This window comes from Aphelocoma coerulescens, chromosome 9 (assembly GCF_041296385.1).
Source record: "Aphelocoma coerulescens isolate FSJ_1873_10779 chromosome 9, UR_Acoe_1.0, whole genome shotgun sequence".
Taxonomy (NCBI): domain Eukaryota; kingdom Metazoa; phylum Chordata; class Aves; order Passeriformes; family Corvidae; genus Aphelocoma; species Aphelocoma coerulescens.
In genome coordinates, this window is record NC_091023.1 from 25942819 (window position 1) to 25961479 (window position 18661).

An 18661-nucleotide genomic window follows, 5' to 3' on the forward strand; every position below is an offset into this window, starting at 1 on the left:
TGAGGCGCGGCCACGCCTGGCGCGCGCGGGGCGGGGCGGGTCCCTCAGCGCGGCGGCGCCGGGGCCGCTCCCGGGCCGTTCCCGCCCGCGCCGGGGCCGCTCCGGGCCGCTCCCGGACATGGCGCCCGCCATCGCCGCCGAGGAGGGCGGGCGGCAGCGCCGCGCCGGCACCCGCCAGCACAGCCTGGACGTGACGGCCGAGTCTCCCCCCGACGGGCTGCCCGGGGACACCGAGGCGCTGCTGCCGGCGCCGGCGCGGGGGTGCCGCGCGGAGCTGGGCAGCATCCTGCTGCTGCTGGTGCTGTACGTGCTGCAGGGCATCCCGCTGGGGCTGGCGGGCAGCGTGCCGCTCATCCTGCAGAGCAAGAGCGCCAGCTACACCGACCAGGCCTTCTTCAGCTTCGTGTTCTGGCCTTTCAGCCTGAAGCTGCTGTGGGCGCCCTTGGTGGACGCCGTGTACGTGCGGGGCTTCGGCCGCCGCAAGTCGTGGCTGGTGCCCACGCAGTACGTGCTGGGGCTCTTCATGATCTACATGTCCACGCAGGTGGACGCGCTGCTGGGCGACGGCCACGGCCGCGGCCCCGACGTGGCCGCCCTCACCGTCACCTTCTTCCTCTTCGAGTTCCTGGCGGCCACGCAGGACATCGCGGTGGACGGCTGGGCGCTCACCATGCTGTCCCGGGAGAACGTGGGCTACGCCTCCACCTGCAACTCCGTGGGGCAGACGGCCGGCTATTTCCTGGGAAACGTGCTGTTCCTGGCCCTCGAGTCCGCCTCCTTCTGCAACAAGTACCTGCGGTTCGAGCCGCAGCCCCAGGGCATCGTCACCCTCTCAGGTACGGCCGGGGCACCGCAGCCCGGGTGTGCCGGGATAGAGCCATGGAGTGCATTGGTTTGGAAGGGACACCTTCCACTGTCCCAGCCCCAAAGTCCAGCCTGGCCTTGGACACTTCCAGGGATCCAGAGGCAGCCACATCTTCCGGGGCAACCTGTGCCAGGGCCTGCCCACCCTCCCAGGGAAGGATTTCCTCCTAATAATAGTGGTTATATCTTCCTCAGGATGGTTCTTCCCTGAGCCTGGACCCCTCTGTGGTTTGACGCTGGGAACCAAACAGCTTTGGTTTGTCCCTTGCCCAGTGGGAAAGCACAGCCTGTTTGGAGGCTGGCAGAGCCCACTGCTACATGCATTGGACTTCAGATTTTTCTGGGCTTACGTGCGTGGGAAACCTGCCTTGTCATTATCTTGGCTGACCTAAGCATTTGGGAGGAAATTTTTTTTTTCCTCCTAGTTTAATGGCCATGGACTAGATTACTCTTTAAAAAAAGCAAGCCAAAGTCTCCATCTGGGAGGAGGGAAATGGGGAATTAAAAAAAAAAAAAAGATTCTTCCAATATGATATTTTTCACAGAAGTAGAAGTGAAAGTATTCAGGGTTGAGCATGTAGCCAGTTTCTGAACAAAGGCCTTACTTTAGTAAATTCAGGGGGATTTGATTTTTGTCTTCAATGAATTAAATGGAGTGTGGTAATCCAAGCACAACTAGCTGTTAGTGTAGGGATGCTTCTGTTTGCTGGGGTTTGGGTTTTTTCTCAGAAAGGTTTTACGTGGTGGTTGATGTTGGGGTATTACCCAGGAGATGCTTCAAGTGCACCTAGGCTGGTTGCAAGTTTGAGGGAGGACAGGAAATCCTGGCACCGCTTCTGGCTGCAGTCTCAGGGTGACCCTGGCAGTGAATGAAGAGCAGATCCTCATGGTTTCAATCTCCCCCTCCTACACTGGTTGCCTTGCCTGTGCCGTCTCAGAGATCAGGTATGCCAAAACAGGCTGGAATTGTTGTGTAAAGGGTCGTTTTGCTTTCTGTCCTGCCCCTTCCTCAGGGGTGAATCAGGACAGCAGTTTCCAAGACTGCTGTGCTTGCCTTGTCTCTGCAGCTCTCGACCACTGCTGACTGGTCCCCCTCTTTGCTCCCTGCTGCCAGCCTCGTGTCTGGCCTGTGTCAAGGAGCACAGAGTGGCCCTCCAGGTATCCCAGCTGGTTCCTGGCTATCCCTGGCGCTGTGCAGCTCCTGGGCTGGTGTGTCCCTTCCCTCTCACTGCAGTGCACACTGACGTCTTTGCTGCTGATGCAACTCGCAGGCGCTGGTGTTCAGAGAGCTTGGCTTGGCTGCACTTCCCTCACTGCCCAGGGTTTTGGTTTGTTGGGGATTTTTCCTCTCAGGGCTGTTTGTATAAATGGATTTGTTACTATTACAAAAGTGCTGTTTTTACAAGATTACTATCCCAAACCCAAATAGCACCAATGCAACCTCCTTAACCTGCCCTGGAGTATTGATGTGGGTAAAGTAAGAACAGCAGATGACTGACACTGTAGTTGCAGGATATGGTTTTTCAGGTGATAAAACTGTAAGGAATTCTGTTTCCTGGTCGTGTGACTGGCACAGTTTGGTGTTTCCCTGGAGCAGCCGAGAGCAGCAGGAGTAACCAGCTCACCGAGGAGCTCACCAGGGGCTCGCTGGTCCTTGCCCTGGCTGTAATGGGCTCGTGATGAGCAGGTTTGGGCAGGTAAAGCAGCAGAAAACTTCACTGCTGGAAAGGGTGAATGTTTTCTGCCAGCTCAGATCTCTGAGCACTTTTGTCATAGGCTGAGCCCAGTGCCAGGGAAAGAACAAGTCAGCACTCCATGATCCAGAGGGGCAGCACCCCAAGGGAACAGCTGGAGCTGTGTCAGGAGAGCTGACTAGGTGGATATCAGGAAAAGATTCTTCCCCCAGAGGGTGATGGGGCTCTGCACAGGCTCCCCAGGGAATGGGCACTGCCCCGAGGCTGCCAGAGCTCCAGGAGCGTTTGGACAACACTCCCAGGTTTGTCTTGTCCAGGGCCAGGAGTTGGAATGATCTTTGTGGGTCCCTCCCAACTCAAGATATTCCGTGATCCTAAGTCAGCTTTGAGTTGCTGAGAAGCAGCAGCATTCAGGGTTCTCATTAACTTCAGGAAATAATGTAGACAAATGTAAAACCATCATCAAATTCACCAAACCAAAGGCTGTGTGAGGCTGTGTCAGGCTGAAGTTCCAGAGAAGGAAATGGGAAATACCCTTCTGTGGTCTGATTGTCCTGGCACATCCAGAGGTTTATTTAGCACTTGCTGTTCAGGTGCCCTTTGTTTTTCTAAAAGCAGGGGAAGCTCCCTGGCTGGGTTTGTGATTCCTACCTGGTTTGCCTGTTCCAGCATGAGGGAGGACAGGGAAAGAGTGAGCACAGGACAAAGGTGCACCTTGAAGGCCACCCCCACTTAGCTGTGCCAGGGACTCCCAGCTGTGCCTCCCCTCCTCCTGGGAGGAGATCCTGTGTACCTGTGCAGGTACAGCTGTTGGGACCTGTACTACCACCTGGGTACCTTTGTGGTTGTGTTCCAGCCTGATCCATCCCTGACTCAGTTCAAAAACTTGTTTTGCCCCATCTCAGTGGTTTATTTTGTTACCAGCAGTGTAGCTGCCGAGACAAAAGAGGGATGGGGGAAGCAGCAGTGGTGGGACCAGAAACTTTGTGCTTGAAATCCCTTATGTAAACTGTAATTTCAAAGTTCTTTTGCTTGTAGCCTGTTGGTGAAGTTCACTGTATTTGAAAGGAAATGTACCTTATTTTTGTGTAAACTGCCTACAGCCTCAAAAAAACCCAATTTTTCTTGTCTGGACTACTGTATATATACATGGTGGGTTTTTTTTTCTTGCTTTGCTTTGTTGCTGATGCAGCCCCTGCAGTGCTGTGCTGCAGCTGACAGGGCTGGCCTGATCAGGAGCACTCATGTGATGATGCTCAGAGCTATTTCTATCCCCATCCTTGCACTGTGTGTCTCTCAGTGCAGTGATAATGCTCGGGGTTATTATTAGAGAGCTGCTCCTCTGTGTCCTTTGTAGCCAGCAGCTGTGATTAGTGAGACTCTCAGAAAATACATCTTTCCTTGACAATGGCTGTTTGGGTCACCTTTTCTTTAAGAGAGAGAGCAATCTGACAGTGTTGGTTATGAGATCATGTTTGTTTTAGGAAAGGGAAAAGTAGCAGAAATGGCTTGAAAAGCCTTTTCTCTGTTGCCCTGAGAATGGTGGGACACACCTCGAGCAGTCCTTGCACATTTTCTTCCCTGCTCGTCTGCTCTCCTCCTGTGCATGAGAAGCAGGCGATAATTGACTGAACCTTTGCGCTGTCCCTGCCCTTTCACCAGCCCTTGCTGCTGCCTTTCAAGTCTCCCAGAGGCTGCTGGAGTTGCTCCCGAAGAGGAAGATTAAAGGCTGCTTCTGTCCTACCCTCTGCACGTGGCTGAGTTTTTTCCTGCCTCTGTCATAGAGGCAGAGGATAGGATTATCTTGAATTACCCATTCACTGAATCAAAAAGTACTGTCTTGGTGTTTTCTCACTGCTCTCACATCCATGATTTAGCAGATACTGATCTGCTTTAAACAGAGCATTTGAATGCTGCCAAGTCTCCACTTCAACCAGACATAACTGAGGACTCCTTACAACTCTGTAAAAACTTTCCTTAGGCCGTCTTCACACTCGTAAATCCAGCTGGGAGATGGATATTAGACAGACATGTATGTAGAGCTGAGGCACAGAGGGGTTCCATGACTGCACAGTAGGGGAGCTGGGAAGGAATTCTGCCTCTGGAGGTTCTTCCCTGTCTTCTAACTATGACGTGTTTTTTTCTCCTTTATCAGCCATTAGTGGTTGTGTGTGTAATCCTTCAACACATTCATTTTCGCTTCTGTTTCTCCTCCAGCGTGCTCACTGTGGTAATAACCCAGCAAACAGCAGGGAGGTGACCTGGTTTGCTACTGCTCCTCTGCCTCAGCTCCAGCAAACACCTCCTTTCAGAGGAGGGCAGAGCTGTGTCACTCACTGTATGTAGCTCTGTGCTTGTGGTTTGCTTTTGCTGCTTGTTTTTATTCCACTTTGATTATTAGGTTTATATTTTACAACTGTCAATCATGGGTGCTACAAAGAAATTTTTATTTTATTTTATTTTCCTCTCCAGATTTCTTGTTTTTCTGGGGAGCTGTCTTCTTAGTTACCACTACATTGGTTGCCTTTTTGAAAAAGGAAAACCAGGAGCTAATACCAGCAAAGGAAGAAACAAAAGGCATCACTGACACATACAGGCTGCTATTCTCAATAATCAAGATGCCAGCAGTTCTTACTTTCTGTCTCTTGATCCTCACTTCAAAAGTAAGTAAATACATTTAAGAATTGTTAAATGCTGGCATCAGAGTCTGGAAGGCTGCTGAGTCCCTGGGATGTAACTTAGTCTTGCTATTGGCTGTCACCAGAGTTGGGAATTTTCACATGAAATTTACACAAAATGGCTTATCTCATTGTGCTGAGCAGGGCTGTGCAGCAGAAAAGCTTTGTGTGAGCTTTTGTGTTTAACACAGGCATTGAAGAGAAGTTTGGTGGCAGTGTGGTATTAAAGTAAAGTACATTTTTAAACAGGCTGCGTAGCCTGCAGTTAAAAGGACAGAAAATGTTTATTTTTAACTGCAACACTATTCTCAGAATCCCCAGCTCTGTCCAAGCTGGGTTTCCATGGCTCCCTGTTGGACATTGGGGATGCCAACAGCAGTGCAGGCACTGGAATGAGTGGCAGTGCTACTCAATGTTCTTGGAATAGTTTTGGTTCTGATGACAATAAGAGTGTGCAAGTGTAGAACATGTAGAACTAATTTGGAAATGAAATCAGAGGCAGAAATTATTTTTCCTCTATCCCATTTCTCAGTTTTTTTTGATAGTGAGTAAATTGAATTTCTAGCCAAACTCCCTGTTCTCCTCAGCTTATTTTGTCTCCTTGACATTGCAGGTTGGGTTTTCAGCAGCAGATGCTGTAACAGGACTCAAACTGGTAGAGGAGGGAGTCCCCAAAGAGCACCTGGCTCTGCTGGCAGTTCCAATGGTTCCTTTGCAGATCATCTTGCCTCTGGTTATCAGCAAATACACAGCGGGCCCCCAGCCCCTGAACACCTTCTACAAAGCAATGCCTTACAGGTGAAGCCTCATGTTAGTGAAACACAGTAGTCTGTGTGCTCAATTTGTGTGTTCAGACCATGTGTAGGGTTTCTTGTGTAACTTTCTGACTTCCAGGTCCAAAGAAGTGTGTCAGAACTCTCGCAGTGAGCTGGACTGTCTGATTCATGCAGTGTCGCTGTGTGAAAGCAGAGCATGAGGTGGTGCCTTAAAAGGCCTCCTAGAAACAGAGACTAGGCAGAAGTAAGGGAATAAAGGCAGGTATTTATTTGAAAGGCCTTCAAAGGTACCCCCTGGGGAGCCAGAGGCTTTTGCCAGGATGGACCCCAAGATGGACCCCAAGATGGGCAACAGGTCACGAGTTCCTCATCCTTTTATAGGTTTGGTTCATTTGCATATCAGGGTTAATTCTCCAATTAAAGCTTCAGTTAAGGATGTAATTTCCCCAAGCTTGGCTCCCCTTTAGGGGCTTTTGGTTTATACTTTTTGGGCCTAGGATGGTCTGGGTGTCCTTGGAGGGCAGGCCTGGAGAGGCTTTGTCATGTCTGCCCAGCAGGAGAGAGCAGAAATTAACAGGCTACAAGAAACTTTCAGAGTTACACACCAGGCAGTACAGAATTTGAAAAATACAAAAGTTAAAACCTAAGGCATCAGAAGTGTTTGGGACGTGCATGTACAGCAGCATTAGAGCAGTGCTCTCCTGCTCCTACTTAACAATGTCACTGCTTGTCAAATATTTAATGTCTAATTCTGAGATGGAAATAGTTGTAACTATTCAGATCTGAAGTATTTTAATGTGCTCTCTCTGATTGTTCAGTAGTTGCTTTGTGTTGAGGAAACACATGGGAGGAATTACTTGGAATAACAAATCCTCTTTCTCATGCCTCCAGGTTGCTGCTTGGCCTGGAATTCGCTTTTCTGGTGTGGTGGGCTCCTAAAGTAAAGCATGAAGGAGGATTTCCTGTCTACTACTACGCTGTGGTGGTGCTGAGTTACGCTCTACACCAGGTAACACTCACTGTGTGGGGAGGGGAAATGCTGTTACCTGCCTTGTCCTGGCTCACACTGGAATCCCTCCAAGCCTCACCTGTGCTGTGTGGCTAGATTGACTTCTAATGCTCTTGCCAGTGTTACTCCTCCCTATTTCCTGTGCTCCACTGGACATCATCTGGAGAGCTACTTTTAGTTGTTCATATCTGGTGTAGTTCCCCAGATTCCTTTTTCCCCAGACCCAGAAGCTCAAAAGCACAGAGGAGCTGGAGAAATCCCAGAACTGTGTCTGAGCTGGATAGGTGTGCTGATGAACGTGCTGGTTGTGCAGATAAATAAAGTTACGTGGTCCTGGTCCTAGAAAAAAAACCTGCTTGTTGGAGGAACGTCATAATGGATCTGATCCAAAGACTTGGAAAACAAATACCTGATACAGCATGGTCTTTGGATCAGAACTGAAATGTATGCAGTGCCTTGAGAGGTGATTTTAAATGCAGAAGTGTTGTGTTCAGGTGCTATTTTAGCTGGCTGATTGTATTTCAGTTTGATAACCTGAGTCATGCCAGTGCATGTGAGTCTGGGTCTGTTGCAGCACGGCTTGAGACAAGCAGCAAGGCCACTTGTCAGCACAGAGACAGGCTGCAGGAGGAACTGCTGCTCTTGGGATGATTTTTCAGTCAGTGCTGCTCAGTTCAGGGGATCTCTCAGCAGGGTTTTCATGCTGGGGGTTTCAGCTGTCGCTGCAACTGGGGACACTCTGGCCTGTGTTTGTCCCTCAGATCACCCTGTACAGCATGTATGTGGCCATCATGGCCTTCAACGCCAAGGTCAGCGACCCGCTCATCGGGGGCACCTACATGACCCTGCTCAACACCGTGTCCAACCTGGGGGGGAACTGGCCTTCCACGGTGGCCCTGTGGCTGGTGGACCCCCTCACAGTGAAGGAGTGTGTCGGGGCCCAGGGCCACACCTGTGCCACTGCAGCGGCCGCAGAGGTGAGGCTGGGGGCCTGGGGGGGGGGGTCTCTGCTCAATGTCTCAAATTGCTTCTTGCAGTATTTTTTTTTTGCCTTTGAAAACGTTCACAATGTATAGCTTGTGCTTAAAAATTCCCACTGATGGAGCTCATTTTCCTGTCTGATAAACTCCAGTCTGTTAGCACCTGCACACTCTGAATAACCAACCCCTCACCAAGGGTTTACAGCTGCAGAGTAGTTGGCCCTTTCTTCCCGTGCTGAGCTGGGGTAGAAGCACCAGACTGGTGCCACATTCTGTGCAGTGTGAGGAGGCTGTCGGGATGATTCTGAGTTGTGCAGTCAGGGGCTCTGTCCTTGGCAGGCTCACTGTCCCTCAGGCCCTTCCATTTCTGTGGTAGGTTTTTCTTTCTCCTGTCTCCCTGGAGGCTTCTTATCTGCCTGCCTTAATACCTCCTCCAAGATGCTGCTCTGCTGACTGTGGTGTCCACTTTCCCCATGAAATCAAGTGGGACTGGCTGCCTGCCCAGTTCTGGGAGCCCTGTGGAAGAGAACAAAGAACTTGCTGTACACAAATCAAACAACAGGACACAAAACTGCTGGGAAAGCAACATTTCAAATTCACCTCCTCACAGCAAATGAGACATTTGACATGGATGAGGAGTGGAAATGTTTGGGGGTTTTTTCTGTGCTCATGGTTGAGATGTATTTCACTCCTGAATGCCAGGATGCTCTACGATGTGGAGGTTCTCTAAATGAACAAGGTGTTCTGGAGTCCAGCATGACTTGTCTGAACTGGAGTTGCAGTTTTTGCTGCTGCAGAGGGGAAACTGCTTCTGCAGCAGGTGCTTTCTCAGCCTCTCACTCATTAGCTTGTCACTGATTAGGTTCCCTGTGTGAAATTGAGTCCTTCCTCCTTCACCTCACTCTGATCTTTTCTCACATCCTCCCGGTTGGTGACATTCCACCACACCACTCCCTTCTTATTCCTAATCTGATCTTGACATGTCTCAGAATAATGAAAATGCTGGCAGAGCCTCAGATCAGAGGATTGATTAATCCTGGGATTAGAGCAGTGTTGAGAGCCAAACAATAGCAGAAACAATCCCGTGCTGTACACTCACCCCTTGAATGCTGTGGGTTTGTCTTCCAGTTCAAAATCATCCTGGGCGTGAATCACACGGACACAGAACACAGAATCATAGAAGGGTTGGGAGGACCTTAAAGCCCATCCAGTCCCATCCCCTGCCAGGGGCAGGGACACCTTCTACTATCCCAGGCTGCTCCAAGCCCTGTCCAGCCTGGCTCTGGGCACTTCCAGGTCTGGGGAGTCCACAACGTGGATGGCTAGGAAAAAAAATCATCTTTCTCCATGAGATCAGGACCAGTGGTTGCAGCTCCAGGCAGTGGGGCAGTTTGTGTTTACTGGAGTTTGCCCTTTTAGAGCAGGTTTGTTACTTTGTTACTTTTCATTCTGCTGATAAGCTCAAAAGCCTCTCTGACCAACTGCATGGGAAACAAAGAGTAAACAACTCTGTTTAGTCATGACCAGGAGCAAGGAGACCCCAGCAGCTCTGGAGTGCTGTCTGGAAGCGCTCAGTGCATTAACCTGTGCTCTGTTGCAGCTGTGCACAGGAGCTGGGGGTTCCTGCGTCACCACCCTGGACGGTTACTACGTGGAGTCCGTCGTCTGTGTCATCCTGGGCTTTGCCTGGTGGTTCTTCCTTGGACCAAAATTCAAAAAGCTGCAGGACGAAGGACAGTCTTCGTGGAAGTGCAAGAGGAGCAATTGATGCACTTAGGTGTTGGATGGACCAGCAAGGTGGTTTTAGTTTTATTACAAAGACATATCCCATAATCAGCACCCCGGAATCTCGGTGTTTCTGTGCCACGCAGGGAGATCGTGTGGCCGAGGCAGGGCTGTGTGTGGCACCACTGCCCTCCCCAGAGCACAGGGTCAGTTCAGAAAGGAATGCCTAAAGCAGCACCTCAAAGCTCCATGCTTATCCCTGACTCCAGAGCTGCTGATTCCATAGGGCACCTCTAGAAAAGCTCTTTGTGCCATGGCTGTTGAGGCAGCAGCATCACCAGCTGAGTGCCAGCTTTTATTTTCACACAGAAATGATCTGACAGGGCAGCTGACCCGGGGAAGGATGCCCAAGGCATTCTGACTTTGAGGTTAAGCATGGTACTGTGGATTTCTTTGTGGGAAGACCAGTGTGAGATGTCTGTGGGCTTTGCTTCTTCTCACTTTCTGAACTGTAACCACGCTTCAAAGGATGAAATGTTCCGGAGATTCTTTTAAATGTATTTTCTGGCTTTTATAAGCTTTAAAGATTTATAAGAAAATATTTTTATAAACAAATTACATTTGTTTAATTTATTTCCGCTGTTTCAAGGCAGTTTGATTTACGTTCAAGGTACTTTCTTGACGGCAAAATGCTGTAAGGTAGGACTGGAGTAACGCACAATCCTCTGAGCCTTGAGTCCTGCAGCTGGAACTGGAGGTGCTTTCCAAGGGAGGGCATGTGGGCCTTTGGAAGGGTGAGTTGAGAGAGGAAAACCAATCCACTGGTTTTCCAAACTGTATTACTAAAATTTGAATATTCATTCTCAAAAGCAGTGGGAACACCGAGACTACCCCCAGCTGGGGGTGAGAAGAGTGAGTTGGTGATGACAAAGTTGCCAAATTCCCAGTGAGCTGGTGCGGGACTCGCCCTCAGAAATCCAACGGGCACAGTCCTGTGGCAGAGCTGCTACAGAATTCACTGCTGGTGCCATGTGGTGGAAACAGTCCCGTTGGATTTCTCCCACTGAGCTCCTCCTGAGTGCCTTAGGGACCCACAGGTGCTGGAGAGGCACTCGGACCCCGCTGGGTGTATGTGGAACATTGCTATTAAAAAGCAAAACTATTAAACATCCCTTGGAAAGGTGCACGAGGTTCTCTGCCATGTTTCTTGTCAATATTTGAAGGATTGGGCTGGGAGGGGGCTGGGATCTTCTGTTACTGTGTGTTTTGGGGGAAAAGTGACCCAGTACCACCTCTGGAGTGCCTGGGGGGGGCGGGTGGGTGTACCGAGGGTCTCCTTGGCATCAGGATTAAGGAGGGGTCTGGAAGAGGACGCTGTGACCTCGTGCTTCCCTGGACACCACCTCATGTTCTCTGTCCCTTCCCTCTCCCTTGGGGGACACACCTCACACTTCGTTTCAAGCACAGCAAAACCAGTCGTGCTAAGTGACATCAGATGGGTTTTACTGCCCAAGCTGAACATCTTCCAGCTTCTCCTCTGTGTAAGCCACAGAGTCAACATAGAAATACATCAGATTTATGGCTGCACCTTTCAGCCCCCGTCCCACCATCTCCACTGCATTAACTCTGTGAGGCACTTCAGTTCTGTAATTGCATCTCGACCGTAACCAGAGGAACTGTTTTACCTTTTCTGATGGTGAGGAAAAACTTGAAATGCAAAAGCTGAGAATTGAAATTTGCAGGTGTATCAGAGTTGGGTTTTACTTTGCAATTTTGCTTCACTATTTCTGAAGGTATGAGTGAAACTTGTCTCTAATAAAGATGGGTTGAGGATTGCTTCTCAATAGAGTATCTCAACAACATCAAAATTGCACATAAACTCCAAATCAGTAGGAATAGATATGTTACCTGAAATAAATAACTGTGTCCTTTTTCAAACCAGTGAAACAAGTGATGGATTTGTGCTTTTAATTTAAATAACAATTTTGTAAGTTGGAAATGTTACTGCTGTGCCAGCCCCTTAGCAGGCTCCTGAAGAGCATCCATATTTTGATCTTGCTACTTTTTTTTCTACCAGCTCTGTTTGAAAGTGATTTTTTCTTTTTAACATTAGAATTATTGCAGACTTAAACATATTTAACATTAAAAAAACCAAACAAAAAAAACCAAACCAACAAGAATGACAAACCAAACAAATTTAAAATGTCAAGAAGAAAGGAGCATCTGAAGGGTCAGAGAAGATATGGTACAGCTTTGAGGAGCTTAATGCAGAGTTCAACCTGGAGAAGGGAAGGCCCCGGGGAAACCTTAGAGCCCCTTGCAGGGCCTAAAGGGGCTCCAGGAGAGCTGGAGAGGGACTGGGGACAAGGGATGGAGGGACAGGACACAGGGAATGGCTTCCCACTGCCAGAGGGCAGGGCTGGATGGGATGTCGGGAAGGAATTCCGGGCTGTGGGGGTGGGCAGGCCCTGGCAGGGGGTGCCCAGAGAGGCTGTGGCTGCCCCTGGCCCCCGGCAGTGTCCGGGCGGGGCTGGCCGGGCCCGGTGTGGCTCGGTGGCAGCGCTGGCCCCGGGCGGGTCCGCAGCCGCCCGCGGGGGCGCTCGGGACGCGGCGATGCCGGAGCGGGGCGGCGGCGGCGGCTCCGAGCGGGCGGCGCTGGCCCTGGCCCGGCTCTCCGAGTGGGCGGACGCGCACCTGGGGCTGCTGCGGGTACCGGGGCCGGGCGGGAACCGGGCCGGGGGGGTGCGCGTTGGGCCGGGCCGGGCCCCGCTGAGCCCCGTTCTCCTCCGCAGGGCCTGATCGCCGGCGCGGCCGTGGCCGGGGTGTTGCTGCTGGCGCGGAGCCTCCGCGTGGTGAGTGCGGGGCCGGGCCCGGGGCATGCGGGGGAAGCCCGGCACGGACCCGGGGGCGCGGGGGGAGCCTGGCACGGACCCGGGGGCGCGGGGGGAGCCCGGCACGGCCGCTCGGAACCGGGGAATGCGGGGGGAGCCCGGCACGGCCGCTCGGAACCGGGGAATGCGGGGGGAGCCCGGCACGGCCGCTCAGAACCGGGGAATGCGGGGGGAGCCCGGCACGGCCGCTCGGAACCGGGGCATGCGGGGGGAGCCCGGCACGGCCGCTCGGAACCGGGGAATGCGGGGGGAGCCCGGCACGGCCGCTCGGGGCCCGCGGGCGGAGGGGGCCAGGCCGGGCCTGCCTCTCCCCCCGTGGTTGTCCCGCCCGCGGGCTGTTCCCGCCGGCACGGCCAAAGCATTCCTGTGTTTTGTTCTGGTTTGCTCAAAGCAGGAGCTGGTGGTTCCCCCGAAAGGCTCCCCACTCCTCAATACTTAGCGTTATTTATGTATTTAACAAAGCATCAGCATTCACTGCTTACAAATTACATGACTTTTCTATTAATTCGTACTCAACCCGCTTTGTGTTAGTTGTACCTCCGGTTTCCATGTTAATCAGCCCGCAGGCCCAGCCCTTCCCTCCGTCTGAGGCCGGGGTGCCCCAGGCCTGGGTGGTCAGTGGGTCAGTGGTCGCGCTGTCCCACTGCTGGAATTCCCTTTCCCCAGGGTCGGCTCCGCTCTGCTGCCTCCGCTCCTGGTGGCTCCCGCCCAGACAGCCCATTCATCTTGGCATTGTCTTCACTTTTCCTTAAAACAAACGATTAGCCAAGCATGCAAGGTTGACAATGCGATTGCTTAATCATAATGGTCCTGCTACAGCTACTGATTAACAACGGAACAACACCAGCAAAGTTTGATTCAGATCTTGGGGGGCTCGATATCACTGTCATGTGGCATCTCCACGGGTTCCTTGTGTTTGTCTGCTCCTAAAGCCTCTTGGAGGGGTAATGGCCCGTTCCCCATCCCTCGTTTGTCCAAACACAACTGAAACAGGAGTTTCCTCGAGTACTCTCTGCCCTTCCACGCTGAGAACCGCTTCTGAATGGTTTTAAACATCACCCAAATCTTCCCTCACTCCCGGGATGGTCAGGTCACGCTGCACTAACACCACGCTGCTCACTCCTGGAAAACCTGAATCTCCACTGGCAGGAGCCACCGCGCTCCCACAGGGTTCCAGCTGCTTGAAAAAATCACAGTTACCCTCATCTTCCCTCTGCACAATCCCAAATGCTACAAGAGAACATTGGTGTGGAGCTTTTGCTTTAAAATCATACCAGAAAACCTGAACTACGAATGTTACCAGAATTATTTTTCTCTATTTTTTGTTTGTTTGCTTTTGACCCAAGGGCCTGTGAGTGCGTTATCCTGGCTGGTGGAGCTTCCAGAGCTTTAAATTAGTTCAGCTTTGAACAACTTCTTTGCTTAAAAACCTTCAGGCTTCCTGCCTGCAAGGTCCCAAATTCCTGTGTTCCTAGTGGGAGGCCTTATGGACCGCAGAGGGGGAGGTTTGCTAAATAAATAACACACAGGAGACACATCTTTAGTTGTGTTTTGGTGGGTTTTTTCCCAGCAGTTGTACATCAGTGGTCAGCGGGTTTCACAGGTTTCACAGCTGTGTAGAAGTAGGTCAGCACTCTGCTAAGGCCTCTTACAGTGAGACTTCAGTGTCTCAAATTTTGGGGGTCCTAATTTTTTGGGGTCTCACCCGTCCATCCTCCCTCACCCCAGACCTGTGGCTGCTCCATTCCTGTGTCACGGCCCAAGTCTTTGCTGCTGCTCAGCTTGGTTTTCCTGTGTGATCACATAACCATCCCCTTTGGCTCCTCCCAGGCTATAGTATCAAATTTAATCTTCTTGTGATCTTCTCAAAGCTGTTCACCTGCTTTTGTCTGTCTCCTCGTTTCCTCCCGCACCAAAGGTGGGGTTGTTTCTGCCCTCCCTGCTCCGCCTTTGTTTTCAGCGTGTCTGTCCTTTGGCTTCCTTTCACCCCTATCCCAGCCCCATTCAGGCTGCTTCTAAAACACTCTTTTTATGGGGAATCAAGTGAACTTCAATAGGCATTGCTCAAAAAACGGCAGTTTCTGTTCTTTCTCTAAGCCTGGTTTTTATGTCCACACCGATGTTGCAAGTCCTGTAAAACAGGGAACATGGCAGGAGAGGCTGGCACAGCTTCTGCAACTGATCACTATTAAATATATATCTATATTTTCTTGCCCATGGTGTCTGATAATAGAGGTGTAAGTTCCCAAACTGTTTTAAGAGATTGGATTTAGTGTGGCTGTAACCGCTCTACATTTTTTCTTAAAATTTTGTCTTGCTCTTCCTTCCATCAATAGACAACAAAGTTCACAAGTCCTTTGGATATACCTGTGGAGTTCGTAGAAAAGAATGTAAAACTGAGAGGGAAATTACATCACATCACAGAGAAGGGCCTGGAAGTTGAGCACATTCCCATCAGCATTCCTTTCATCACAGCCATCCAGAGAAAATGTGAGTAATGAGGAAAAGAGTGTGAAGTGCAAGGGCAGAAATGAAATTTGCTGCTCTTAGAGTGGCTGCAAGCTTGAGAGGAAGGGCTGAGGCACATTTCCAGCTCTGCCTTTTGGTCTTTCCGTGCTTTACAGGTGGGAAACTGGGGAATAAAAGACATGAGGAGAGTTTGTAACTACGGTGTTTGTGTTAATCCTTACTGTGATACCTTCCAGCAGCAGAAGTGTGCACTCAGGCACAGCTCATCTCATTCCTGGCAAAAAGCCTCTGTTGGGATTGTGCTTTTATTTGCAGACACCCATTTTTGGAGACAGTTTTTCTGTCAGAAACAAACTGTCCTTCACCTCTGTGACTCTCAAAGTGGCTTTGCAAACACCAGCAGGTGCTGATGCTTCCACCCCTTTGGATAAAGGATAGTGGCTGAGAGTGGGAGCAGATCCTTTTCTCTACATGCAAAATAAACCAAAATTGATTTTCAATTAGGCAATATTGAATTTTTTTTTTCTTTCCTGAAGAAGAGATGAGACCAAATTCTTGTTTGCTTTGAGGAACTAAAAGGGATTCTTTTAGTCCATGGGAATCAATTCATTACCAACAGCTGAGAGTCTGTGCAAAGCCTGAGCTTTCCCCCAGCACCAGATTTCTCCCTTTCCCTTGCAGGGCAGCCAGAGGGGCTCCTGCTGATCCGCCTGGCCGGGGTGGAGCTGGCTCCGGGCAGCACGGCCTGGCTGCAGCGGGAGCTGCTCCCCAAACAGCCCCTGTGGTTCCAGCTCCTGGGAAGGGACAGCTCAGCCCTGGAGTGTCTTGTTTTAGTCCATAAGGTAAAGAGAGAGACAAAAACTGGCTCTGATCTGTGGTTTTAAATGTGAGTGTAGTCACACGGTTATCTCCGTACATTTAACAAATGTTATTATTTATGATTTATCTTCCTTGTGAATTTTAAATGTTGCATTTGCAAATCTGATTGCAGGAGCAACAGTTTTTCAGACTGATTCGTGGCAGGAATGTGTTTCTCTGCCAGTGCCAAACAGGCATCCTGTAGTTCTGATTAGCCTAGTGTTTGGGTTATCCAATGTTCCCTCACAAATGCATTGCATTATAGAATCTATGGGTTGGGTTGAAAAGGACTTAAAAACCATCCAGTCCCAGCCCATGGGCAGGGACACCTCCCACTGTCCCAGGCTGCTCCCAGCCCCAATGTCCAGCCTGGCCTTGGGCACTGCCAGGGATCCAGGGGCAGCCACAGCTTCTCTGGGCACCCTGTGCCAGGGCCTGCCCACCCTCACACTGGAGTTGGGTTTTAAGTCACCTGGATTCCTCTTCACTTTTAACTTCTTCTGCCAAAGCGTAGATTTAGCCATGAGTAAAGCTTGTACCTCTGGGGGAGTTCACACCAAACCCCAAATAACCCCGTTTCAATGGTGAATATCTGTTTACTGTTATTATCTGTTATAATTATCTGTTATTTATTTTATTATTTTTCATAGAGCGGACTTCTCAGTATGTGCTTGAATGAAGAGCTCTTGAGCCAAGGGCTGGGCAGAGCAGCCCGGATTGAGGGACTGCCTCACCACTCCCGCCTCTACTGGAAACTGCACAAAAGGCTCCTCCGGGCAGAGCTAAAGGCTGTGAAGAAAAATAAAGGCATATGGAAAGACCAAAGCTACTCTGAAAGAATCCAGGAGCGCATAAGCAGCAATAAATTCCTGCTGAGGCTGAAACAGTTTGTGAGCTGGGTTAGAAGCTCCACCGAGAGGTAAAGAGGTGGGGAATGCAGTTCCCCAGGTTGTGGGATTTGTGTATGTTTGTGATCACAAACAGTGCTGTGATGTTGAGGGTCCCTGTCTGGAACACAAACCTCACAGTTTACATAGAACATAAACCCCCAGTTCATGGGTTATATGGAATCTATCCCATATCATAACCCACATGGGATTGAAGTTTTAGTAGCAGCGTGCAGGCCACCAATGAAAATGTTCTGATGCCAGACTTCTCCACAGTGATGTCCTAAATTAGCTGTCCCGTTTCCCACCTGCTAAACCCCTCCAACCTGTGCTGCCCAGGCAGGGCAGCAGGGACAGTGCAGGTTGGAGGTTCACACCTCTGTAATGTGCCATTGCTGCTGAGCTCACACTGGACAGAAACCTCATGTCAGGCCTTTACAAAGCTCGTGGGATGGGTTTAAACACAAACTTTTTGTTTGAATTCTGTTCTTGTGCTATTTTTTTTGTGTAATTTGTGGTTTAAAACTCATTCATCTTGAATAACGGGTTGCATTGTTAGCGATATAAAAGGTGATTTGTTACGGCTGATCTTCAAAAGCTGATAAGGTTGTAATAACTAAAGTTCCTCGGGGTAAAAAAACCACTTGGTGTATCAAAGAATATAATGTCAGGAATCCAAATTTTTCAAAGACACCTTTCATTTGAAGAGGAAGAACCTATGTTGTTTCTTTCTGATGGTTCTGTAGGTATCTAAAATTAGATGAATATAAAACATTACCATGAAATTTGACAAGGAGGATCAGACTGTGCTAAGAACTTAAATTCTTGCTTTATTTTTGATACACGTGTGAAGTATATGAGTGTATTACTATTTATGTTGTAAATATTCTTAGAATAAAGATTGGATTTCTTAAGTTCATTGTTACATGTTTTATATACCAAGCTTTTGGCCCTTGTTTAACCTCCCACAGTCCCAATATGTATTTAAAGTGTTTTACAGATTTTCTTCCTTTCTGTGTGATTGCTTTCCAGTGAAACACTGGGGAGAAGAGTGTGGTACAGAAAAACCTTAATAACTGAGCACTGCTTGTCTGGCAATTAGTTGCTACATCAGCATTTTCTCTGCTGACTTCAGGGCAAAGTTGTGACTCCTGAGATCCTAAAAAAAAACCCAGTTTCCTTGGGCAAGACTAGATGTTAGTGGTTCTTTACTCCTTTTGTTCCTGGTCCTCCCAGGGTGAGGCTGGTGCTAGGGAGCAGCGAGCCATGAAACACCTGCAGTGTGTTGGAACCCAGTGTGGGGGGCAGCTCTGGGGCAGCAAACCAGGTGTCTGTGCCTGTTTGAAAATGAAAAATAAAAAAAGTGGGATTCTGGGTTTATGCATAAGACAGCGAAGGGCTGGGCCAGCCACCACCGTGGTTCTTGGACATGAAACTCGTCAGACAGTCAGGGATTCAGGATTGGCCATGGCACCCTCCGGAGCAAAACTCAAAGCTGAGTTTGAACCCCAAAGTACACATTCAGGCTCAGCAAAAATCCACTTCTCCTGGGGGTTTATAGGTGTTCCTGTTCCTATGTCTGGGAAGTAGGAGGAGCTTTTCCAAGCTGGGCATAATTGAACAGTTATGGTTTATTTTCTGTAATAATTAAATGTAATTCTGGACTTTGCACTTGTGTTGATGAGTCACAGGAGGATTTATCACAAAAATCCATTCTAAAGCTGAGAGAAAAGTCTCAGGAAGCCACATGCTATATTTCTAGCAAGCAGAGGTGAGGTGTGGGCGAATGTGAACGAGTGTGTTGTTCCCTCACATGGATTTGGGGTTGCA

The 18661-nt window shown here is 49.8% G+C and overlaps 2 protein-coding genes across 3 annotated transcripts; both read left to right on the plus strand.

The window, feature by feature from the left end:
- The first annotated feature begins 44 nt into the window (after positions 1–44).
- On the plus strand, positions 45–10910 carry SLC33A1 (solute carrier family 33 member 1). 2 transcript variants are annotated; one of them, XM_069024035.1, is made up of 6 exons: positions 48–836; positions 5031–5221; positions 5850–6034; positions 6904–7021; positions 7783–7998; positions 9602–10910. In XM_069024035.1, the coding sequence occupies exons 1-6, from the start codon at positions 119–121 to the stop codon at positions 9767–9769; spliced, it is 1596 nt and encodes a 531-aa protein (XP_068880136.1). In that variant the 5' UTR covers positions 48–118; the 3' UTR covers positions 9770–10910. The 2 variants fall into 2 exon arrangements, with proteins under 2 accessions (XP_068880137.1, XP_068880136.1); XM_069024036.1 differs by lacking the exons at positions 5031–5221; positions 6904–7021 and having other exon boundaries at positions 45–836.
- Positions 10911–12235: 1325 nt separating this feature from the next.
- On the plus strand, positions 12236–17745 carry C9H3orf33 (chromosome 9 C3orf33 homolog). Its single transcript, XM_069024685.1, has 5 exons — positions 12236–12435; positions 12519–12578; positions 14954–15107; positions 15768–15928; positions 16595–17745. The coding sequence occupies exons 1-5, from the start codon at positions 12340–12342 to the stop codon at positions 16865–16867; spliced, it is 744 nt and encodes a 247-aa protein (XP_068880786.1). The 5' UTR covers positions 12236–12339; the 3' UTR covers positions 16868–17745.
- The last annotated feature ends 916 nt before the right edge of the window (positions 17746–18661 follow it).